Source organism: Drosophila erecta, unplaced genomic scaffold (assembly GCF_003286155.1).
Source record: "Drosophila erecta strain 14021-0224.00,06,07 unplaced genomic scaffold, DereRS2 tig00000021-arrow-pilon, whole genome shotgun sequence".
In the NCBI taxonomy this organism is placed as follows: Eukaryota; Metazoa; Arthropoda; class Insecta; order Diptera; family Drosophilidae; genus Drosophila; species Drosophila erecta.
In genome coordinates this window covers 24,212,351-24,238,835 of record NW_020825198.1, presented here as the reverse complement: position 1 = coordinate 24,238,835, position 26,485 = coordinate 24,212,351, and the positions used below count along the sequence as shown (strand labels likewise).

General features: G+C 38.1%; 1 protein-coding gene across 1 annotated transcript; it reads right to left on the bottom strand.

Moving 5' to 3' along the window:
* Positions 1-3,626: 3,626 nt before the first annotated feature.
* LOC6544442 (NADH dehydrogenase [ubiquinone] 1 beta subcomplex subunit 2, mitochondrial) lies at positions 3,627-4,231 on the bottom strand. Its single transcript, XM_001973776.3, has 3 exons — positions 3,999-4,231; positions 3,818-3,941; positions 3,627-3,767 (listed from the first exon to the last, which is right to left on the bottom strand). Exons 1-3 carry the CDS (start codon positions 4,085-4,087, stop codon positions 3,696-3,698), a joined length of 285 nt encoding a protein of 94 aa, XP_001973812.1. The 5' UTR covers positions 4,088-4,231; the 3' UTR covers positions 3,627-3,695.
* Positions 4,232-26,485: the final 22,254 nt, after the last annotated feature.

The window sequence follows — 26,485 nt, the reverse complement described above, 5'->3', positions numbered from 1 at the left end:
GCAGTTGCAGTTCGGCCTGCAGGCCACCATTTGTGATGACACCAGGGCCATAAATGGCGAGACGCCGTCGCCTCGACAATTAATTTTGTTTTTAAATTTGGGCGACACTGTTTTCCTTACTTATGGCAGTGCCGCTAGCTCAGGTTTTCCCCAGGGCGTAGCATACAATGGGTTGCACATTCAATTGCCATAGTATTTTTAAAACAAATGAACCATTTTATGTACACAATTCTTCGAATAATTACGATATGCTAATTGGCAGAAAATTGTTTAAAAATGCACAATCATTTATAAATTACAAAAATTGCACATTTACATACATCTTAATTATTTCTGAATAAAAAAAAAAACTTGTTTATACAAAAAAAAAAAAAAAACAACAATTAAAAATTCAGGTCAGCAAACTTTAAAGTTGAAAGGTTCACCAAATAAAATTAAAAATCTGCTATATAAAGGAGGCAAACTAAGATTTACAAATACCATTAAACAGGTACTAAATACATTACTCCACAATTTATTAAGTAGCCAGTGGCTCAAACGCACGAAATTAAAGTCGAAACCCAAGTACAGGGAATTAATTAGGGAAAGTAATTCACCATACAATAAAGGGAATTCAACCTGGTAGTACCAAAACAAACTGATTCTGGTAATATTAAGTATAGAGTAGTAATTGATTATAGAAAACTCAATGAAATAACTATTCCAGACAGATATCCAATACCAAATATGGACGAAATCCTTGATAAATTAAGAAAATGTCAATATTTTACAACTATCGATTTTTCAAAGGGATTCAATCAAATAAAATCCCCAGAATCAATATCTAAAACTTAATTTTCTACCAAAAGCGGTCATTACGCATGTCATTTAGCCTTAGGAATGCATCCGCTTTTTTAAGGGTGCGTAAATATTACGCTTCGACCTTTGCCTAACAAACACTGTTTAGTGTATGTTGAAATTTCTCGTTCTCACTTCCGGTACACTTCGGGTATCTGATAATCAGAACAAAAAGAAGAAGAATATCATTCTCCCTTGTTTTATATAAATATAAAAAATAAGTCTTTTAAAGAAGGGATTTTATATTATATCAATATACGCATACGACTTACGTGTATATAATTTTAATAGTGTACGTCTTTTTAAAGATTTATAAGTAAATACCAAAATGCAAGCCATCTTGTTTTCACTAATCTTTTTAAGTTTTGCTAAACTGGTCACAGAAACATAAAAGCCGACCGAAAGCCCAAAGGGCCAATTTCAAACGGCTCAGAAGGAACGACTGATTTCAAATCGTTTTCCATTTATGATAATTAAGTCAGTAGGTCATGAGCGTGAGAGTGCTATCAAAGGGGTAGTTGTTTGTGTCCATATTTCAGTAAGCAATATATTGGCTTTCTTCTTTAATACTGAGCTTTATAGAAAGCACCTAGTGATTTAACATCCTATACTAATCCATCCTTAGCATCTCAACCTGGTATAACTTTAGTACAACTTAGACAACTAGCCAGAATGAGAATGTAAAAGCCCAAGAACTGTGTAAATCCTTTGCATGAGAATAACTAGGCACACAACGTAGGAATAAAGATAATTACAATTGCTCCAAGTGATTGACCAAAGCCTCCTGACGTAGTTCTGGAGGTTGATTATGAATAACTGGCATTTCCTAGCATATATACTGGCATTAAAATGCTTTAGATCTTTAGAAAGTTACACAACCATAGGTTCAACATGGTTACGTAAGCGGAGCGTTAGGGAAAAGGCGCGCCTGTTAAGAGCAGACCCATATTTGTTTTACCGATGTAGAGAAGTTTTAAAAGTAATGAAAAACCATGGGAGTGTCTCTGTCTAGTGTAACAGCCTTCTTTGATCAGATTGAAACTGTGGATGTGGCAAATCAAATTTAGCTCCGTATCTTGAATTCCAAAAGTATAAGCACGTTTATTTATCATTCCATACCCTCCAATGACATTAAATCCAAAAGCAACTCCAATTTTTCTTTCGATCACAAAAAGTAGTAAAGTAGTAAGTGGGTTCAAATGTAAAAATCTACGCTGTATGCAGCTTGAACCAGAGCCAGAAAGGCAGCAGGTCACATTATTGGACCTTTTGTCTTTCCAAGATCGGCACAGGATTCACAGCTTCAGAAGCAGAGCTCCAATAATTGCGTTACACTAAGTTACTGAATATTCATTTCAATTGTTTACTCAATAGTCCGAGCCTTACAAATGTTCCCATAATACGGAAAGTGCACTTCACTAGCGAAGTTTGTTCTGATCGGCTAATGCTGAATTCTTCTCTTTTGTTCTTTTGCTTGATATCAGCTCCACTAAATAATAGAGCAAATAATACATTCAAATTTTTGGTTCTTCTGCAACACTGTTCTTGGAGTGTGTTGCGCACTTGCGATAAGACTGATAGCCACTGCTGGATCTTCGGAAGCTCTGGGATTGCTCTGCTCATTTGTGGTTTTGATCTTGGAGATCTTTGGAGAGACATTTTGCAAGGTAATAACAATGTGACGTGGTCCTCGGTGAAGCAAGTTCAAATACCCCAATAAGATTTATCTGTAATTGGTAAATGTAGACACATAGCACGCCATTTTTGTAGTCGTTTGTGCTCAAAAACGCTGTTTGCTGGTGAACAAGGAGCTCGTTTTTCTCTTGCTCTCAATCCATTTGATCGCGATGCTTAAGATGCGATCTCATCGATGAGGCAGACCACGGCCGCCGTGCTACAACGTTTACCGATATTAGAACCCGGCGTTGAATGGGTGAGTTTGATAGTGCTTTTCGCAGGCCAGCGAGCGACGCAGGACATTAGAGACGAGGACACCGATTCAGGTACATACTTCAGCACAAGTTTGATCTGTTTTGAAAATTGTGGGCGAGACATCTTTTTGAGGTTTGTGAGCATTACGGGGGCGTTGTCAAAATCTTTTTGGCGTATCGATGGAAATCGGAGAAAACAACAAAACAAATTTGCAAGGGTTGGCGTAACGGTTTTAGGCGATTTGAGAGCGTGACAATCTTCCGAATCAAAATGGTGCTGCGCCCAAGTCTCATACTTATCTTAACTTTCTAGCTTTTTTAAAGATGTAAATGTAAACATATCATTGAGAAATAACGAGTTTTTGAAATATGTAAGTCCAGTGGGGGTTATAGCTGGCTTCCACAAAGCTTCTTATATCTTAACAGAAATGGAACTACACCGCCTAAAATTGGAAAACAGAATGAGGAACAATAATTCGTAGCTTCTTGTCTTAATTGTTTTCATTACATTTTTACAATTACTAATGTTCAAAGGCGCCGGCTACAGTAAAATTAAGTGCTTCTGGCACTCACTCATAGAAGGTAGCAGTTGGGAACAAATCTAAATTTTATAAAATATCTGCAAGAACTAACTGCAGGAAAGGTAAAATTAGCTTCAGGAAAATCTAAAACAATCAACATTTTTTTTACTCAATGTTAGAAAATGCACGCAAATCGTATTGCACTTTTAGTTCAATTCAGTTTGGGCTCCTTATAGTCATAATACATATGAACATACATATGCATATTGTGATTGGGTGAAAAAACTGATTGTTGGAATATTAAACAGCATTACGCAACACATAAGTCCGCTCAGAATAATGTAACTACATGGCTAAATATCGCATTTTAATCAATATTTATGGGATAAGCTTTAACATAAAATATTTAAAAGCCATCCTTTGGAATACCCAACTCTGCGTTGCTCCATTTCTTTGAGTTGGGATATTCGAATTCCCCCTGTAAACAATGTTTTTAATAGAATGTTTCATAAGAACTGAGGATCTTACCGTTATGTGGTCAGGTTCATGCCATAAGTGCCAGATTACCCACCACCACATAGCTCCACCAACAGTTAAAGCACCAATTTTAGTTGCCTTTGAATGGGGAGGGGGACCATTACGGTAAGATACTCTAAAAAACTTATGTAAGTTTAAAATGAAATATAATTGGAAAGGTTTCTGCACTTACACATGGCTTTTCCTTTGAATTATGTTACGAGCCAAATTCGTACGGTGTAAACACCCGATTGAAAAACCCAATTTTGAAGCAAAGCTCATCCTCCGCTCGAAATTCGTTTTTAAAAAGGCAAAAAAATAGTTCGTTGTTTTACTTATCTTGTTATTTATTGGTGTATGTAATATATTGTTAGGTTTACAAAAATGCCTAGTCCGATATTCTCACAAACGAAATACCCTGTTCATATTTAAAGCATCAATGAATAATAGCGGGTTCCCAATAGCACATGTTTGTTTTTGACATTTAAGGGTGTTCCAGAATTTGTACAAAATGGCTCCTTATTTTACGTAGTCATGCTTTTCAATATATGTTATCCCCTTATATTATTATTCACTATATTATTATTCATAGATGGATCTTGGCGAACCTGATCCCACAAATAATATATACTCATAAAAAAGTTTTCAACCCTCATGTAGTCCGTATAAAATAAAAATTAGTTTATATTCATATACAATATGTATGTATTTTTAGTAACTCATATGAGTATTTATGAAATTTTTATTATTATTTTTATGAAATAATTTGTGCTATGTGGCCTAAAAAGTTTAACGCTGGGCTGGTTGGTCGTTGTGGTGCAGTCGGCTTTGGCTTTGTCCCGATAACAAGTTTTATTTGCATGGCTGTGTAATTTTTTGTTTTGAAGGTGGTAGCTCTCTGTACTTTGTCGATGTTGCTTCTTCATTGGCCCATATAGGTTTGGAACGGAGGTCTAGAAAAAGATTTTGTACTCCAGGCTTAGGAGAGAGCGAACGTTTAAATGTCATTGTAGATCCCTAGCTATAAGTCTAAAGTGCGTCGTTTCGGCCTCTATGTGTTTACGCCGCTTTTTCTAATACCTAATACCTAAGTATGTTTTTTTTATCAGCTTGTGGGATGCGCGGTTGTTCAAAACAAAGGCGGGCAACTTTGTTTATTTAAGTAAATATATAAATTCATACATATACTCGTAGGCTCAAATTTGCAAGCCTTTGCTCTACGAATGTAAAATGGCGGGCTAGTTGTATCGTAGCTTTTGCTGGTCATCTGGATCGACTCAGTATTGCGGGGTCGTCAGCGAACGTGGATATTTTTGGCTGGTAGTCTGTTGGGCGGACATTGTATGGTGTAGTGTGAATTTCCGTTTGAGTTACGCAGGGGTACAACAGTTTCTGATGGTTCTATGAGTTCCTTGAGTTCTTTGTGCTGGAGAGCGTAAGTTTCTCGATGTACTATAGTTCTGCATCTACTTCTTCTTTAGCGCTTTAGTATGACTGCGTGGAGCTGCCTTTGGTCTACTCTTTGCGCCAGGTTATCTGTGCTCCTGCCATTCCCTTCGAAATCGTCGTCTTTTACGCACAAGCAGTTCAATATCTCTGCTGGTCCTGGTATACTTTGAAACGTGGGCGATTAATTGCGAGCAATTATTGTTGATTCTAGAACACACGGATTAATGTCTTGCCAAGTGGCTAGAAAATCAGCTTGGGGAAAAACATATTATGTGTAACTCTCCCAGTTTGGTCTATTGCTTGTCATAAGCATCATAAGCTCTTGCATTGTAATTAGCTTGAAGGTCATGAAGTCTTACATACTTTGCTGCATCAAAAGGAAAATCGCTGCAATGCCGATTGTCAGCTGAATGTTCTCGAGAGTCAGCAGTTGGCGCTTGGATACCTGATTTCATTGCACTTGCAAAGAACAAGTTGACAACAACAAAATACACGTAGGTACAGTTGCAGAAGATATCGAATTTACTGTACAGGTAGCTACAGAGCTTACCGACGTTTTGCAATGAGCCAGACCGCGATCGCTTCCTTTCTGTTCGTGTAAGGTGAGTGACTGGGTGAATGGCTTGGCGCTCGTGGGAGTCAGACAGAGAATGCATTGTTCCGCTGGAAAAAGAGTCGGCGCTCGTCTTGCTCTTTGTGCCGCTGAGCCCATATTAGAATGACCGTATTGTTCCTTGTCTGTTTTTTTTTTTATGTTTTATGCCCACTCTACCGCCAAAAAACCGACCAAAACTGTCTCGCCCACACATTTGGAAAATGTTTTTTTCATTTTTTTGTTCTTCTTTTACCCAATTTCTACCGATATTGCAGAAAATTAAGAAATTTCTCCTTCGCACTTCCAGAGCTGGAAAACGGGCTGATAGTCGGGGAACTCGACTATAGCATTCTATTTTGTTCAATCTGTATAGCCACAACTTCCTTATCTAATCTCTGGTCTCTTGGCCAGGACAATCACGGTTGGGTCCCAGATGGCTCCCACCAAATTTATGATTTGTGAGATTGGCCAGCCAAGAAGAGGACAGGGTTTCAGATTTAGGTCAGCTTTATTAAAGGAAAACTCGGTATGGCGTCGTTCCCTAAACGTCCTTTCTCATCGTCCTCGACAACGGAACCCGTACCGGATCATAAGAGACCTCGGATGATATAGTGGAGGGGTCGCAAGGTGTGTCAATCCAAAGCTCTTAAACATCCGGAAGCGCACGTCTGTTATGACCGCTCCGGGTACAGGACACTAACCAATGATTTCACAATCCCTTTCTGACTATGCCAGGTCATTGCCCTCTCCCTACAGTATCCTTACCGTGTGGATCTCAACGTTCCTGCCACAGCCTTGTTGACTCTCTAGGCGTTTAGCGTTTCGAATAGATCGAAAGCTCCTTTTATTCAATCTTCGATCCCATCAGTTTAGACCGATAATCCGTCAAAATTGATTGTGGTACCCAAAAATTTGTCGAGTTTTTCAACCCTAAAAATTCTAAACATTCTATTAACATTCCATAAAAAATCACAAATTTCACAGTTCCAATAAGTTAATTTGTTGTGCATGAGAGCTGAATGATCTTTGTGCAAATTTCAGAATATGCAAAATGGTAACTTATTAAGATGCAGTAATTCATGTCGCAGAGAACTTTTTGAATTATAAATAAAAATGTTGACTAAATCTGTCTGAAGCAGTGTTCTGATTTGTACTTACTCTTACACTTGGTAGGAATCGACTGTTTGGCTTTCCCCCTGCTTGCGATTTGCGATACGTTTCCACACATCAACGTCAATGTCCACATCTTGCAATTGTCTCTAAATGCAAAACAAAAAGTTTCCCAAGTGAATTCCTCATATTTACGATTAAACTGCCAAACCAGTGGAAATGATTCTTTACAAGTCGAAAATTGTTTACCAAACTTACTACAATCAAAATACAAACTACTTCTACAATCAAACTTAATTTTCCAGTTGTGTATTACATGTCAAACGACTGATACGACTAATATTTCGTAAGTCAGTCTCGTGCTCTGGGGTATTGCCCTGATCAGTGTGTGTAGTATGCGCTTTACATCCCTGTTACAAGATCTCATGCCTAAAATATTAAAATGTATATTTAAGGATATGTTAATAAGATCTGTCAGATTATCCAACAGAGTCTTTTGTTGGGTTCCAGCAGGGTAGATACAGGGTGGTGACTACACCTGATCTGTTGTCTCGACCTCTACATTTGTCTATATAAGGATCTATCGAAAGTCTTTTTCTACTACATCACATGATTCTAGTGGTGGATTACCTACAGCTGTAATAGCTTCAAGTTCAGCGTAGTTTATTTTAGTTTTCAATACGACATTCCCACTAAGAAGTTATTCTTTAGTACAAATATCGCGACATGTAGGACAAGCTGTACAATTTTTAAGCCAATTAGTAAAGCCATATCTATATACATATATGTATTAAGATATATATATATATATATATATTTTACTCTCGTTACTTGTAGAGTGGAACAGAATATTTATTCTATTTATAGTTCTATTTATCTATTAGGATATATAATGAAGATTGATGGCCAGGTTCGTCGGACATTGCCTTAGTCCTTAGTTCTTCTGCTCTCTACGGAAGGCCAACTCGAACTGTCATACTATTTTCAACTCTTTCTTCTCTACCTGGCATTTCGCCACGGTCGGCAGGGATTTTGGTCTCCCTCCCGACCGCGTTCAGAAGGTCTCTCTCTTTCTCATTTCCTTTGATCATTTATTTTCAAAACGATTACACAAATAATATTTAAATCTATTAGTTCAAAATAATTTTTCGACACGTCCTTCCTGGCTATAAAATGACCTTTTGTTAATTCAAGAAAAACTTCATTGTTCATCATTTTTTTCCACATCTCATAACTCTTTATACCCGTTACTCGTATTTGGCTCGATTCGGCCATGTCCGTCTGCCCATTCGTATGAACGTCGAGATCTCATGAACAATAAAAGCTATAAAGTTGAGATAGGGCATGCAGGTTCCAGAGACAAATGCGCAGCGAAAGCTTGTAACGAACTGTTTTTCTTGGTTCTGCTCGCTACGAATTGCAACGCCTATCTCAGAGAGTTTGCTTGTTCGTCCCACCAAAATTATGATTTGTGTGATTGCCCGACCAAAGAGAAGACAGAGTTTTAGGTTCGAACAGCTTTATTTGCAGACTTATTCAACGATAGACTCTTACAATCCTCGCCGTCGGATGCGCGGCGTCGCCCCTTCGTCGTCCTTCCCTTGATCTTGACCGCTTACCCGTGCCTGCTCGAATGGGGCTTAGGATGTTATGGTGGGGAGGTGTATCGCCCGTTTGGTCAATCTGACGCTCTTCCCCGGACCACCGGACCAATGACTCCACAGTCCCTTCTGATAGTGCCAGGTTCCTGAGTACATCCTGATATCCTTCGTGGTCCTGCGGCGTCCTTGACAGCGGTCCCGTGCTTTGGCTTACGGCTTAGGATGTTATGGTGCGGAGGTGTTTCGCCAGTAGGTCAAGCTGACGCTCTTCCCCGGACCACCTTTGCCGACCACTAACTCCACTGATCCTTCTGACCGTGCCCAGTTCTCCACTTGCAGGGACTGTCCTATTGCGTCTCTCGCGTTCTCACTGACTATTCACTTGTCCCGGGGTAGAGCTCTTCGCGTACTCTCACTGACTGTCTGTCCCGGGGTACAGCTCCTCGCATATTCTCACTGACTGTCGGACCTGGGGTACAGCTCCTCGCGTATTCTCACTGACTGTCGGTCCCTTTTACTTACATTTATTTTCATAACGATTACACAGAGGGCGGTTGTCGATTAAAAGGGCGGTTTGGGGGCATTAACTTTTTGGCAAAAACTTTTTTTTTGCAAATCTATAGAAATTTACTAAATATAATATATAAAAAAGTGAAAAAAATCACATTTTTCAAAAGTGTGGATATAAATGTTTTGGACGGATTGTAGGCGCTGGAGTGGGCGTGGCAAAACAATTTTTTGGTAAATCTATAAGATATATTGAAAAATGAAAAAATATCACATTTTTCAAAATTGTGGGCGTGACAGTTTTGGGCGGTTTGTGGGCGTAGAAGTGGGCGTGTCAAAATTTTTTTGGTAAATCTCTAGAAATTTTCAAACGATTTTAAAAAATGAAAAAATATCACAAAAGTGTGGGCGTGACAGTTTTGGGCGGTTTGTGTGTGTTAGAGTGGGCCTGGCAACATTTGGAAACAAACTTGCGCTGCGTCTAAGTCTCTGGAAGCTGCGTGCTTAATCTCAACATTCTAGCTTTTGTAGTTCCTGAGATCGAGACGTTCATACGTACAGACAGACGGACGGACAGACGGACATGGCCGATCGACTTATGATCCTGATCGAGAATATATATACTTTATATGGTCGGAAACGTTTCCCTCTGCCTGTTACATACTTTTCAACGAATCTAGTATACCCTTTTACTCTACGAGTAGGGGGTATAAAAAAAAGATAGAATGCTATAGCCGAGTGCGAACGAGAAATTTCTACATCTTCTGGAATATTCGTAGAAGTTGGGTAAAAAAAAATAAAAAAATTAAACAAATTCTAAATTTTTTCAAGCGTGTGGGCGTGATTGTACTCAATAAAAAGTGTGGATGGCAGACACGCGATACGAAGAAGAAGTCCTTCCGACTTCATTACCACCCTAGGTCTGGGCTGGAACAAGAGTAGCAGCGAGGATGGAGTGAGCAGGGCTCAGTGTGGCAATACCGGGAGGAACAATGGGTCGAATCGCGTCACGCGAAATACTGTCAGTAGCAGTCGTAGAGAGAGCAGTAAACTTCTCGGAGGAGGATGTCGATAGGTTCCTGAAGTCGAAACTAGCTGACTTAGAAAGGGTGCAAGGAACATTAGAAGAATCGGAACACGAAATCATCGTCGATGAAAGATGATCAACCGCTCAAGCAACGCTACTACCCAAAACTATTAAACCATAAAGAGCAGATAGAGATCAACGCCAAGGTTGAGGAGTTCTTCCAGGTGGAAGGATGCTTCAAGCCGTCTAGAAGCCAGTAAAGCCAGCAAATCTAAAAGTAAATGCGGAAAAGTGTAAATTCATTCGGAAGGAAATGCAGTACTTAGGGCTTCTCATAACAGATTAAGACATTGTTACAGATCCAGAGAAGGTGGCGGCAATAGCGCAGCTGAATTCCTCAGGAAATGTTAAAGGATCTAGTTTACTTTGGTGTGGTTCCTCGCTCTTTAATAATACATGTTGGTTTTTATCAACCCTTTCCTTATCATAAAGGGTTGCATCAGTTTGGCTGAGGATGGTTTTCAGAAAACGAATTTCGTTAGCATTTCTTGCATCACATATATAAGTTTGCTTTATTTCTGCCTTACGGTTTTTTAAGAAAATCTGGTGGTTAATTTAACTTTGGATTTACTTTTCGATTGTTCAATCTGTTTTAGCGGATTCACAATCAGTGATAGCGGATCTAGCGGATCTAGCGGATTGCTTGACGTAAGAAAGATATTATTGATCAGATATATTCTGATATATTTGTTGTAAATACTAAACGCTGGAGTCTGGAATCATTTTGCGATGAATGTGCCACTTTTGTGTATCATTGCCTTCGACTTAATCATTAAATATATTATGTAAACAAATGCCGAGAGGTATTCATGGGGATTTGAGCGTCCCTTCAGCGTGTTTAGCAACACAGCAAACGTTTTATCGTTATTTATAAAGCGCTCCATGAATAATGGAAAACGAATTTCACTGCGATGCACTGACGAGTAGCGATGTGCTGTGTATTATTACCAAGGATGCGCCTTCTCGGGGATATTCGCAAAGGAACATGTTAGCCGTTTTGCACCATGCAGCTGCGTCAGCCTCAGCAGTTTCCGGGTTGAACAGGGAAACAGCACGTGCGTCATTTCATTTGTTTCTGATGGTGTCCTTGGTGTGCCCGCGTCGTGTTCAATCTTTTGTGAAGGCGGGTTTTCAGCTCTTTGTAGATTAGACAGCCTCTGTTGTTTACTGTGTGATTACCCCCACAGTTACCGCACTTTTTCGCGCTTGCATTTTCTTTCTTAGCTTGGCAGTTTGTGGAGTCGTGGAGACCTCTACATATTGTACTACGGACACCGGGTGTTCGTAAGTACACATAAGTGCGAACGGATTATCGGTTTTCTCTTTTTTTGACTCTGTGCACGAATTTCGCTGTGGTTATGAATATTCAGTTAAGTGTACTTATGATTACACAAGAAAAAGAAAGATTCTAATTAAGTGGATAACGGATTGATACACAACAAGAACACCTCACCCTAACAGATACAATTTAATTTGTATTGTACGCTTACAAATTACAGTTACCTTTACCGTTAAGTTTTCTACAACTTTGGATCCGTCGAAGATGCGCTCTCGGGCAGATTAATATTCCGGCTCCCGTTGTTCTGCGGAATTATGAAGAGCTCTGACGAATTTACGGGTCCAGTTGCTTCAGCTCGTTCGTAGCTAATGGTGAATGGTAAAGGTATGTTAAAAAATCTTTCCGTCACTGCATACATACATGCACATTACTCGCAGGGTAAAAGGGTTTAATAGATTCGATGAAAAGAATGTAACAGGTAGAAGGAATCGTTTCCGACCATATAAAGTATAAATATGTTTGACCAGGATCCAGCCGAGTCGATCTGGCCATGTCCGTCGTCCGTCTGTATGAACATCGAGATCTCAGGAACTATAAAAGCAAAAAGGTTGAGACTAGGCATGCAGCATGCCACGCCCACTTTAACGACCACAAACGGACAAAAACTGTCACGCCCACTTTTTTGAAACACAGTGGCAGCTGTGCATATTTTCCCCATGCATTTCTCGCAACAGCATACTAACAATTGAGTCTTTGTATGGAAACAAGTTCTGATGCTTAGCGTTAAATAGACGGTCAGACTTTTCTTATCTTCCTATGATTATGATAGGCCCACTCGTGATTTGGAACAAATGAACCCGAAGAAGATTTGATTGTTATTGTTCTTGGCTCTTAAACCAACTGCAGCTCTGAACGCTCGCTCGGATGCACCGACGAATGGGTTTATTTCTTGGGTGAAGGGAACTTTTGGAGATCTTGTGAGAGCTCATAGTCCCAAATCAAGTTCAGTCCCCATAGCGTTTGTATAAATATCTTTACCTTTAAATATCTGTGCTGACTTGGAGCTTACAATTGGAGCACCAATTCCGCAGCTTGAATCGGAACGGTAATAATATTTTGATTAATTGCTGTTGAATTTGACTACTAGCACTATTCTGTTTGCTTCAGTAAGATACATGTCGACGTAGAATTAATTTTGTTAAACAATTGCTCCAAGTGGTAGTTGCTTTTTGACTTTCTCAGACAAGTAATCCAAGCATTTTGTTGCTAGAAAGTAAGCTTTTGTTGTACCGTATGTGATGGTTTTAAGTCGTTATGTGACGCTTTCCTCAAATTCTTCTTCAAATTTTTCTTTCTCCTGACAATTAGTTGATACCAGTTAATCACCAGTCTGATCAGGGTGCATCGACACCAGGCACGTACTTGTGAGTTTGGAAGCGGAGCAAAATAGGGACCCAGCATGCAATATGTCGTTTAATGACTTTATGGTCCTCGTTTTGCATGATGGATCAAAAACTAAACCTAACTGCTGCTTTCAGGGTTTGTCTTGGATCCACTGGTTTCATGTAACCTATTTTTTGCAGTTTTCTGTGAGGCCCCCAGGAATATAACCTGTTTACAAATAAACTTGCCGTCTGATGGCACTGATATCCTAGAAAAGCATCCAAAATAAGCATCTAGCACAGAACAGTGATGTTTCTTTTTAATGTCTATAGTTTCCAGAGTCCAAAACCTTCTCAAAAGTGTGCATTTTTGAAGAGCCATTTTTTTATTTATTTTTTATTTGTTTTTGCGTCGGAATCGTTCAGTGCCTTCTGAACATAAACGGACGAGATAGGAAAACATGTAAATGGTACAAAGGACCTTAATCGACTATTTAACAATTGAACATTTAACAATTATTTACAAGTACTATTTACAAGGTTATACAAGTAGTTATATAACACGGGTACGTAGATCGGTCAGGTGATTCTCTTCAGCCGTCGGAGAGGAATAGGATCGGCGAGACTGTTTGCCAATATGTTTGGGTGCGCGGTCAGTAGGCGTATCGGCTGCTGTGGTGATTGATCTCGTCACCAATCAAAGTTATCCGGAGATCCCTTAGGATAGCGGAGCTGGTGACGTACCACGGGAATCCCGATGCACGTCGATCAGCACGGCGGTTCCCCAAACTTGGATGGCGTAGGTCCCGGTAGGGTTTATAATGGCTTTGATCAACCGGACTTTAGTTGAGAGCTGATGCCTAAGTGATATAAATACATCCAGTGAATTTTTAATATTCCGACTATCAATATCTTTGTAAATATAACATTTTCATATAATGTTGATCAATGCTAAATCTGAATCGCTATTAGTAGCTGAAATATACGGGATCGGAATTCTTTTAACACGTTCATGTGCATTAAATTATTTGTATTTTCGGATAAATACATACATATTCAAATCCGAAATTCATTTTTAAATTTAGAATCGGGAAATATTGGGACTTGATTATTATTAACCATATTTATACATTGTGTTCTTCACAATTATTTTAACACGTTCATGTGCATTAAATTATTTGTATTTTCGGATAAATGAATGCTGAAAAGTAGCCTCATTTTTCCCTGAGCCTAATACGACAACATCTTTTTAACGTTATCCCAAGAAATGATCTCCTCCAGTGGTGATTTATGCAGACCTTGAGGTTGTTCTTGAAAATTACAGAACATGCTTGAATTCTTCAGCTACTTCTTCGACCATCAATTTCTAGCTTATATTTTTTTTTCAAACTTATGGCGCTATTTATTGGATCTTCTCTTATTATGAGACTAACAAGAATTATTTTACTTGAATTATATAACTTACATTAATTAAAATATGAAATAATTATATTAATTAGAGACGGCATTGCAATTTTTTGCTGGGCTGAAGAATCTTTGCGCTTCAGTCGACTCTGACTGCAGACTCGAGTAATGTAACGTGTAACGAAATAAAAAGATGGGAGGCAAGGCAATCTTAAAACCTAATTAAGTAAGGTTAGGTTAAATATTAAATAGTTACTCCTAAAAAAAATTAATTAAATATAATTAAAAATATAATAGCAATGTAAAATAAGTCTTCTCCCCGAGTACATAGTTAAAGGATTAATTTTAAATAGTTTTAGTTTTTGCGGAAATAAATTAATTATTCAGATAATTTCTGTTGGTGTAAACTCGCAGGTATTTCGCGCTGGTATACGATTAGGTCCGACAGAATTACGCAAGAAATTTTATTTATTTTTGGTTCTCTTTAGCAGAAGCATTCTCTCAGTGCAGTCATAACTCCTAACCATGTATTTTACGACTTGGCGCCACGACGGTTCGATTTGAAAATAAATAGAACGGGAACTCAAGCCTGGGTCTAGGCCATCAGCGGAAATCATGATCAGCTAATTGAAAATGAGTGAAAAATCACTTTCTCAGGGTGAAAATCACTCCATTTGCGATAACAACATTTTCCCAAAACTTCCCTAGTGCAGCTAATCAAGATTTGCATCTCGTTTAGTATATCTACGATGACTAATACTGCATATATTAAGACCTTTAATAAGGCGCCCAAAGCTAAGCTTAAGGTTCTCATAGTTTATCTATCAGGAGCATACTTTCAGGATGCACTTCAATTCCCGATTTTAAGGCACTAGCAAAGGAAACGTTAGAATTGGTACGATTGTGGCGAAGTGTGACTGACATGGGTCGCCTGTGAGCGTATTGATTCTTCACGTTTGTAAAGGCGACTCTTTAGTTCCTTGTATACTATACAGTTATGCCAATTCGCTGTGTGACCGCAGTTTCAGTGGTCCAAACAGTTGCCTCAAACCCGCTTGCGCTTTTTTTTTTTTATATTAGGTAGGCTTCTCCTCTCGCCTCCTTAGTTTCCCCTTGAGATGACTTTGCCGGTTGCACATTTTCATCATTGTCAGCATCTCAAATCTGGTGGTGTTTACTGCTGGCGTTTTATTAGTGAGCATGTTATCATTGCCGCGATCCATGACAGTTTTTATGGTCGACCCGTCGTTCCTGCTTACGTTTGGGCATGCTTATAGCGGGTCGAATCGTTAAAATATGTTTTTGTTTTGATCGCTGGCCCGAAGAAATAGAGCGAGCTGACGATACCGTTCCAGTTGTTGTTGTGATTGCCGTTGCAGTGGATGTTGCTGAAACTTTGCATGTGTTTGGAGATTGGGGGATTTGTGAGGAAACTAGTAGTGCGGGAGAGCAGAACGCACTCTTTCTTCAGTTGTTGGCAAAGGTAAATTCGTCGGGTAACAATCACCGGTATTGACCGCTAGCTGTCTGCATAGGTCGCCGTATGATCGTCGGGATTGTGGGAAATACGAGTATAACAACTAGAAAGTTGACACTAAGCTTGCAGATACCAGAAACACAGAGGCAGCGCAAATTTGTTTACCCATGCTGCTACGCCCGAATGGGCTACAATCCGTCCGAAACTGCCACACTCACACTTTTAAAAAATGTTTTGATTTTTTTTCAGTTTTTTCTTGAGATTGTAAACCGCCCACAAACCGCCCAAAGCTGAGATTTGAAAAATATTTTTCATTTTATTAATTGTCTTTCCAATTTTTATCGATTTGCCAAAAAAAAGCGCCTACTTTAATTTTTTTTTTTCATTTTTTCACATTTTTAATAGCTAAGTAATTGGTATCTGATTGTCGAGAAACTCGACCATAGCGCGCTCTCTTTTTTTTCATTATTTGCTTTGCGAGTTTCTACCGACATATCAAAAACATTTTGGCCACTTCCATTCTAACGCTTTGATTTTTTTTCTCAAGCTGAGAGGCTTTAAACTGATAGTCAGGGAACTCGACTATATCGTTCTCTCTTGTTTCATATAGAGATCTTTTTTTATAGTAAGTGTTTATATTATATACATAAATTAAGTTCCTTCTTGTCCCGCGTCGATATAGTAGGCGTGTCAGGGTGCGTTGCTTGAGGTGTGGTCCAGCGGCGTTTGCTGTTGTTCATGGAATATTGCAGTGGAACTTGATAAATTTTTTAATGGGATGCGCTTAGCTTGTTTATCTGTTTTTGAGTTTCTGAGTTTATAGTAATCTTCCTCGAATTTAAGTCCACTAGCTAAGCTTCTGTCATCCTGATCTTGAAAAATCTGAGGCATCAGGAGTTCCCGCAAGCACTTTAAGGGCTGTCTCCAAGAAGTCTAACCTTTTCAAAATTCAGTGGTGTATTTTAAGGACGGACAAGGTTCTCACATGATCCGTATCAACATCTAGTAATTTGCGCATATGCGATTGAAGAAAAGATTCGAAAAATTGTTCTGCAAATTATAAGTGGGGGGACCTGCAATTATGCAATGCAAACGTAGAGTGAGACCACTTGTCCTTATAAACCACTCTCCCCTTAATAAGAACATTCGTTCCCAGGTCTGCCTGCACATTTTGTTCCGTGCATGTCTTCTAACCTTTTATTGTTTTTGACGAATACCTCTTCTTCTACCTCAAAAAAAAAAAAAAGGTTTCGTCTAGCTGGGATGCATCTTTCGAAGTTTTTTTTTGCTTATCAGCCTGTCTTTAATGTGTAGGCAGCGATCATCGGATCCCGTGTGGAGAATCTCGACCGGTTTCTCATGAGTGACCGAGTGTAGGGTCTTTTTATATTCTACCATTGCCCTCATTAGTTCTACAATATCGCTGATTTTTTTTTGTTCTAGCTTAAGACACCCAGCGATTTCTGTCAAGGTGCTGTGGAACCGTTTCATTTGAACCGTTTGACAAGCTATGTAGAGGGGCCGCGTTCACAATGTCAATGCGGTAGTTGTTTTTCAGTAAAGAGGTGATAGTTTCAGAATTGAAGACGGCGGGAACAAGTTTACACTTTGAAGCAAGGATGTCCACTATCGAAAACTTGTTAACGCATGTTAGAAATGGCTTCCTATCGGCTGAGAACCGTCAGTCAATGCAGTGTGCGACATTCCGCCGGTGTAACTTGGTATGGGTGTTACCCCGAGCTCTTGCTTTTTTGGGTGCCTGCCATATTTGGCTTTGGTTCATACTCCGCAATTTGCAACCACTTTTAATGCTAAGCTGATCATTTTGGAGAAAGAGTAATCGCGGAAGACTTGCTTGACGTTTTCCTGAGCCGCTCTGTGCGTACGATTGTGTTTTGCAGTGATAATTTCTAACTGTTCGTTTCAATTGGTTCGTCCATTACAATATTCTTACAATAGCAAAACTGTGTAGCCGTGAAATGAGTAATTAAGTCATTTTGGAAGCTTGCCAGAGTGGGTAGGTTGCAGTGTATTGCATTTACGACGTCGGGGTTCACGACTTCATTGAGTATTTTTAAAATGCTGCTCTTGTCGGAGAAATTGATCAAGTGGCAGTTTTGCTACGAAACAACACTAAGCTTCGTTTTAGATAGAAGTGTGATTCTTCTAAGACGATTTGATTTCTGAAGCAGTTTAATGGTTGGTCTGTCGTTTTGACCGTGTAGGTCAGTGAAAGTTCGTTGTGACTAGTCGCAGCGTCTGACTGAGGCTCATGTTGTAAGGCCTTAATATTCTGTCTGGAGAGAGCGTCGGCCACATGATTCTTTATCTTCATTTAAGGGTCCTAGATTGTAATAGGTATTTTTTATTTCCGTTCGCGAAAGCATCCGTTGTCAGATCGAATGGGTTCTTGAAATCGGGGTATCTTAGAACTACATCTTCAAAAGCCAAGACATTTTTCAGCCTCTCGAATGCATCTCTCTGCAAGTCACCGAAGTCAATAGGAGTTTTCCAAGATATGTGTTTGCTCATAGAGTCATTTTCTCCTTTCAGCAAACTTGTCAAAGGCCTCGCGATTGCCGCAAAGTCTTTAACGAAACATCGATAGTAACTGGCTAGACCTAAAAATGACCTAAGCTCATAAAGCTTGGACTTTTTCTGGGTCGGGATTTTTTTTTTTGTTACAATAAATCCCAGATATTCAACACTTTGCTTGAAAAAGTGTGTTTTTTAGTTGGACACCTTCATGTTGGCATCACTTATACATTTTAAAACCCAATCTATGTGTCTAACATGGTCTTTTCCATTTTCAGAAAAAATAATGACGTCATCTACGTAAACATAGCACGATTGCCAATTTGATCTCGTAGGACGTCGTCGATCGCTCTTTGGAAGATGCTTCCCACATTCTTCAAACCAAAATATATTACATTGACAAAACTCATACTTTTCGCGATTTACAGAGAAAAAGGTTTTCTCGCGGTTATGCTCGGCCAAGTATATATGGGGATAGCTTTGGCTTTACCGAAATTCGCCAGTATCATGGGAATATTTGGCATTGGGTTCTTGTCAGCGATGGTTTTTTCGTCAAGTTTCCCAAAGTCTATAACCAAACCTTATTTTTATTCCCCAGATCATCATGGCTCTTTTTGTCCACAACCCATGTTGGGTTGTTTTAAGGCGACCTTAAAGTTCTAATAATGCCTTTTTCCCTAGCTAAAGCTAAAGCTGAGGGCAAATCCTTGGGCTGAGCAGGTCAACGGTTTCCTGGGACCCGCAAGGAACGCATGGCATCTTCTCTAATCTCAGTATTGAATAGAATATCAATGCCTGGTTCTTGTGTCATAACGATCTTATTTGTTATTAGGGTTAACCGTTAACCACCAGGCTAAGGTCTCCTTGCTTGACTTTTTCAAGTCCCTGCCGAAGGACACGCAGCGAAGTTTTTTTCGCGTAGTCCAATCGAGTAATTATGGCATCGAAATTCAAGACTGTGTTATTTCCGATAATAGAAATTTAAAGATTTTGTCGCGTCTACTGTCGCCACGACACATAGTCTCCCATAAAATCTGGCATAGGCTTCACAATGTCAAGCTAGACTTCACATCGAATGTTTGGGTTATTACAGCTATTCTTTTGAAAGCTTTCACTTGTGGGGCTTCCGCACACAAGCTTTGCATTTGTTGTTTAACCTCATTTCATTGCGTTTGGAATGTCTGTGTCAGTCTAGCTTCTTGCTGGGCTAAGGCTTGGCTAACGGCTCCAGATATAATTGCCTGTAGCTGGGCAGCGTCCATGTCTGTAGTGTTATTTTTCTTAGGGCGAAAGCCTTGTGTTTCTAAATGCCACCGTCGTCACTATCGTATTCGACTTTAATATCTCTATACTCACTTGTCCAACTCATTGACTAATGGTTGGCACTACACAAATATATTTTTGACGAGCACAATTGATCGGCTTTCGCGAGACAACGAAAATACGTTGCGCGAGAAATATAATGAATAATGAATTTTTATCTTAAAAAAGGTTTTTTTATATAATAATTTTATATACAATAATTTGGTTGATTTTAATTAAACATTTTTTTGAGTCGCAAGATGCAAGGTAACTTGGGGTATGCAATAAAACGTATTTTTTGCGAAAGTATGCACTGGAAAATAAAGCACAAAGAGTATGCAATATTCTTTGCTTGACCTAACGGGCGATACACCTCCCCACCATAACATCCTAAGCCCCATTCGAGCTGGCACGGGTAAGCGATCGTGAACAAGGGAAGAATGACGAAGGAGTGACGCCGCGCAGCCGACGGTGAGGACTGTAGGTCTGCAAATAAAGCTGTTCGAACCTAAAACTCTGTCTTCTCTTTGCTCGGGCAATCACACAAATCGGAAATTTGGTGGGACAAACAAACAAACTATCTGAGCTAGCCGTTGCAATTCGTAGCGAGCAGAACCATGACAGTCGTTACAGTACATGACATTCATAAGCTTAATCAACTTCTTATGTTTCAGTTTTGAAAAAATTCTTTGTTAACATGTCGGCTGTAATATCGTTAGTTGGTACATATTTTAATTCGACATCGCCTTTCTGGGTAACTTCCCTAATGAAATGATACCTCATATCAAAATGCTGTGACGGCTGACAACGTAGCCCACCAACGGCAAACCTCCAGCCCGATGGGAAGCCTATACCAGTTTGACCACACCAGTAGAAACTATCTCTTCTTTAAGAAATAGCGCAGGTAAATGGGCCCGAAGCGACAAAAAAAGAGCTACCACATTTGCGCATCTTCAACATGTGTTCCAGTGAAGCCCTGCACAAATTCGTTTGTATAGCCGAAGGTAACAGAAGCACCAGCAGCAGTAATATTGACATAATCCAAAGGACTCAATCGAAGATACCGAGAACAATTACCGAAAATAATAAATATAAATAATAAACATAATTAAGATATTAAAAATGATTGCACATCTGAGAATCTGATTGATTATGAGAAGATCCAATGAATAAAGCAAAGTTATATTAAAAAATAATAATAATAATAGTGAAATGTTAAAAAAAAAACATTATTATAGATGTAGCTCCCATTAAAAAAATTATTATTTTGAAAATTATATATAATATAAAACATTTTCAGAATTTTAAAGAAAATCCAAAAAAGCCTCAATAAAAGAATGTTTAGAAATATTTTAGTTTTTAGTATCCATATATATTATTTTGTTATTTATTTTTTAATTTATTGATTATTTAACGTAAGCTTACTTAACTAAACTGGTCATTGCCTGGCAGTACTACCAGAGAGGAATAAAGACACCGCGTGTACGGAATTTTGTTTGTGACTAAAGTTAATGAAGTAAATAAAGTTTAATGAAGGGATTCGTAATATTCGTTAGGCTGAGATAAAGATAAGCCTAATGATAGCTGTATAATTCGACGTGCGTGTATTATTCCTTGAGTATAGCTTCGGGGTTCTTTTTTTCTACCCAGGTTATGGTTTTGAGCTACATTAATATCAATTGTTATACAAGTATTATATCTTCTGATCGTAGATTAAAAGGGTATACTAGATTCTTTGAAAGTATTTAACAGGTAGAAGGATGGGTTTCCTACCATTTAAAGTATATATAAATTAAGTTCCTTCCTGTCCCGCGTCGATATAGGAGGCGTGTCAGGGTGCGGTCCAGCGACGTTTGCTGCTGTCTATTGAATCTTACAGTGGAACTGCAATTCAGTTATGAAAAAGTCTTCTTATGATGATTACGTTGGAGAGTTACTTTACTCCCTCATCGCTGGCCTTGTAAATCAGTAATTGTATCAATATAAGACAAAGTTATTACGGCTAAAGCTGGAATAATGTTTTATTCGTGAAGCGCAAGTGCAAAAATATTTCAAAGCATAAGTCAAGCTCCAATGCATCACGGTCGGCACGCCTACTCAGCATTCCATGCATCGCAATGCGGCACTTCATACTGTTTATATAAAACTACTTAGTTGTTAACTTATATATAAATATAGAGAATATATATTAAGGAATGTTTTTTAATGTGCTTAAAATAAACAAATATATATATATATACATATATATTCAAAAACATTCCTGAATATATGTAGTGAACATTATAGCCACACTAATAAGAGAAAACTCATATTTAGTAATCCCTTTAAAAAAAGGGAACATGAAACAAAAGTTTAATCTGAAACCGAGGCTGCCATCGTATATATATATATATATGTATATATATACACACACATATATGTACACACATATATATGTATATATATAGTTTCCTTTTTGTATTAAAAAATATAATATTATATAATATATATTATATGTATATATATACATATATTATAGGTATATATAATATACGTATATATGAATACTAGTATATCTGTATATTATTGTAATATATGTATATTAGTGTTTATATTATGCACATTCAAAAACATTTCTCTATATTTAGAAATATTTTATTTAAACAGATTCAGAAACATTCCTTGGATAGTGACCGAATACTTATTTGGAAACACATATAAGAGTATTCAGGAATACGTTTGACGATGCGTAACTAAAAGAATCCCAGCATTCGTTTTTTCCTGAGTTCTAGAGAAAACGACAATATGTTTTCTTCTCAAAGAAACACAAGGCTTGAATATATCCACGTTTTTGAAAAATGTATTGCCTATTATTATTGCCTTTTCAAAATGAATGAGAAAAACATTTCTTTAACTTGTGGGCATTCTTGTAGCCAAATCCTGAAAATCAATCAAATGGTTTTGCTCTTCTTTATGTTTTAATGCTAAACAGATAAAGTAAATCATTATATTTTAATACTACAAAAATTTCGATGTAATAACTTAAAACTTTTATTTTTTGGTATTCATAGTAATATAATTTTTTTGTTTACGTCACATTAAATTTATTATTCTCTGATGGAAATTTTGTTTACTCACCCTTATTTTCTGTAGGGGTTAATAAATTTGAACGATTTCTTTTAATCTTTTTGTTCACTTTCAGTATAGGGTTGAAATTTGATTGCTCTTTCTGCTCACAAAAATTTACCAATGTCTTCAATACAGTAATCTATTATTAATATGAACTCTTATAATCGCTCAACTGAAAACGTAAGCCCTGCTGAGATCATGATCTTAATTTCTTACATCCGACTGGATGAGAATATTTTTAGATGGTATTCATGAAGTGAATGATTTTATTGATTAAGTCTTATAATTAAGTACCTGGGTTCAATTTGTGCAATACTTTTGCCTACCTACAGCGTTTCTGACTATATAAAGTATATACGAGTATATTTCTGACCAAGATCAATAGTCGATCTGGCCATGTCCGTCTGTCCGTCCGTCTGTCTATATGTCTGACCGTACATCAGTATGAACGTGGAACACTGTGGCCATGCCCCTTCTAATGCTCACTAACTGCCTAAAACCACGCCCACAATTTTTAAACATTTATTATTTTATTATTGTTTTTCCCAATTTCTATGAATATGCCTGAAAAATGTTTAAATTTATTGTTCGCACCTCCACTAGCTCAGTAAAAGCTATCTGATAGTCGGCGAACTCGACTATAACGTTCTCTTTTGTTATACCCGCGTTATAAAGGGTGTTCTAATATTTTTTCATTTTTTAACATCTTGTAAATTTCTATAGATTTTCCAAAAAACTGCCACGCTCAAACTTTAGGAAAAATAATTTTTTTTTATTTTATTATTTATTTCTACCGATATTCCAGAAAATGTTGAAATTTCTCGTTCGCACTGCCACTACCTCAGTATCGGGTATCTGATGGTCGGGGAACTCGACTAAAGCATTCTCTCTTGTAATTATACCCGTAACTCGTAGAGTAAAAGAGTATAATAGATTCGTTAAAATGTATGTAATATGCAGATGGTAATTAGGTCCGGCATTATAATTATATATATTCTTGATCAGCATCAATAGCCGAGTCGATCTGGCCGTGTCTGTCTGTCCGTCCGTATGAAGGTCGAGATCTCAGGAACTATAAAAGTTAGAAAGTTAAGATTAAGCATGCAGATTCCAGACACAGATGCAGCGCAAGTTTGTTGAACTATGCTGCCACGCCCACAAACCGCCCAAAACCGCCACGCCCTAACTCTTGTAAATTCCTATCGATTATATGCTACAAAAAATTTCACGGCTGCTGAAACGCTCACAAGCCGCCTATAACCGTAATGAACACGTATTTGAAATATTTGTATTATAAAAATTTATTTTTTTTTGGCCAATTTCTGTGGATATGCCAATAAAGTTGTTGCACTTCCGCATTCGAAGTAGCTGAGTAACGGATATCTGATAATCGAGGAACTACTCGGTAATTTTAATAATTTTAAGATATTATTTAATTATTATTTTTTCCACAAATATACCATTATTATATTTGTTCAAACTATGTAAGAGTTGGAGGAAAAAGTATTTACAAATCTGTTCATCTGCCTGCCTGCATAAGCGCTGAAATTTCGGGAACTATATAAGGTAGTTGAGACTTAATAGGTTACCACGTCCTCTCTAGAGGCCACAATCCTCCCAAAACTGCCCCGCGCAAACTTTTGAAAAAATGTTAGACTTATTTTATGTATTTAGATTTAATTAGTAATAGATTACCACGTCCTCACTGAAGCTTACAAGTCGCCAAAAAATGTCACACCCTTTATTTTGGAAAAATGTAAGACTTCTTTTTATTTTATTATTTGTTTTTCCAATTCCTGAAAATGGGTCAAGCATAATTTGGTCACGCCCACTCTGGTGCGCGAGTCGACAAAAGCTGTCATGCCCTTTTTCGTTGAAAATTAATGTAACAGGCAGAAGGAAGCTTTTCCGACCATAAAAAGTTTATATATTCTTGATCAGGATCAAAAGCCAAGTCAAACTGGGGTCCAAACTGTCCGTGTGTGTGAGCACCTCGATCTTATAAGCTACAATACCAAGAACGTTGAGATTAAGCATGCAATTTTCAGAGAAATACATAAGCAGCACAAGTTAGTTTCCAAATAATGTCACGCGCACTCTAACGCCTACAAACCGTAAAACCTGTCACGGCCACTTATTTAAAAAATATTTTTCATTTTATTATTTTTTTCCCCAATTTCTACCGATATTCCAAAAAATGTTGAAATTTCTCTTTTGCACTTCCACTAGCTGAGTAACGGGTACCTGAAGTTAAGCATTCTATATTGTTTATATTATATATGGCTTACTAGATTCTTTGAAGAGTATTTAACAGGCAGAAGGTATTGTATATAGATGGTAAAGTATATATATTCTTGATCAGGATCAATAGCCGAGTCGATCTGGACATGCCCACACTTTTGTGTAATATTTTTTCACTTTTTTTTATATATCTTGTAAATATCTATAGATTTGCCAAAAAACTTTTTGCCTCGCCCACTCTAAAGCCCACAAACCCCTCAAACTTTCACGCCCGCACTTTTGAATAATGTTGTGATATTTTTTAATTTTTTTATATATTTTGTACATGTTTACAGATTTGCCAAAAAATATTTTGCCACGCCCTTTTCTACGCCCACAAAACAACCAAAATTGTCACGCCCACAATTTTGAAAAATGTGATACATTTTAATTTTTGAATACATCTTGTATATTTCTATAAATTTGCCCAAAAACCGCCTAATACTGGTACGTCCACGCTTTTGAATTATTTTTGGATATTTTTTCAATTTTTTATATATAATATATTGTAAATTTCTAAAGATTTGCAAAAAAAACTTTATGCCACGGCCACAAGCCGCCCAAAACAAGCCCAAACCCAAAACCCAAAAACCCAAACCCAAAGCCCACACTTTTCTATGCATGATATTACGATAATTGCAAAAAAATGATAATCTATTAATTAAAAACAGTCTCTAAGCCCAAGCAGATACGGATTGAAACCAGCAAGTGCTGGTATATGCAAATACTCGTCGCACGCCGAACGCCGCTTATGCCTATAAAGGGAGACACCGAAAAGACACGGCAACTAAGCAGCGGAAAGCTTCAGCAGTCAAAAATTCATTCGTGCCAGCCACCAATAACAATATCCAATAAAGAATAATCCAGAAGAATAATCCAGAAGTGGGTAGATCGTATCGAAGCGGCAGATCGACTCTACAGCAAATTAAGCAGAAGTTTGTACGGCCAGAACCGAGGAAAAACACCATTGCTTGGTGCAGGACCTGCCTTCCACGTCAATGAGCCAAAATTCAACCACGTTCATCTGGACATAGTTATTGCCAATCAGTACTGCCTGAGCATGATAGACAGAGAGCATACTCTCTGGCCTGAGGATATTCCTCTCACAAACAATACGGCCGAAACAGTGGCTAAAGCCTTTTGGGCACAATTGATTGGACGTTTCGGAACAATTACAACAGATCAAGAGCTTGCTCTACTTGTGGGCAGTGAAGATATTTTACTCTACGACTGCTTATCATCCCCAATGAAATGAAATGGTCGAAAGATATCATAAATCATTTGAGACTGTGTCAGATCATCGGCAGCAGTGATGCGCTATTGAACAATAGCGTATGCTCCCCAAACAAACTTTTCGAAGACCTCGATACAAAAGGAGATCCTGCCGTCTTCTTTTTTGATTGTCGTAACATCCAAAAACATGTCCATTTACGTCAAATGCTGACCACAGAAACCAATGTTTCGCCTAAAGGAATTGGACAATTGCTGCCATATTTTTATCCGGACCGAAGAAGCTGGAAGCTGGGCCTGACTTTTCGGTCCAACCACGAACATATCAGAAAAG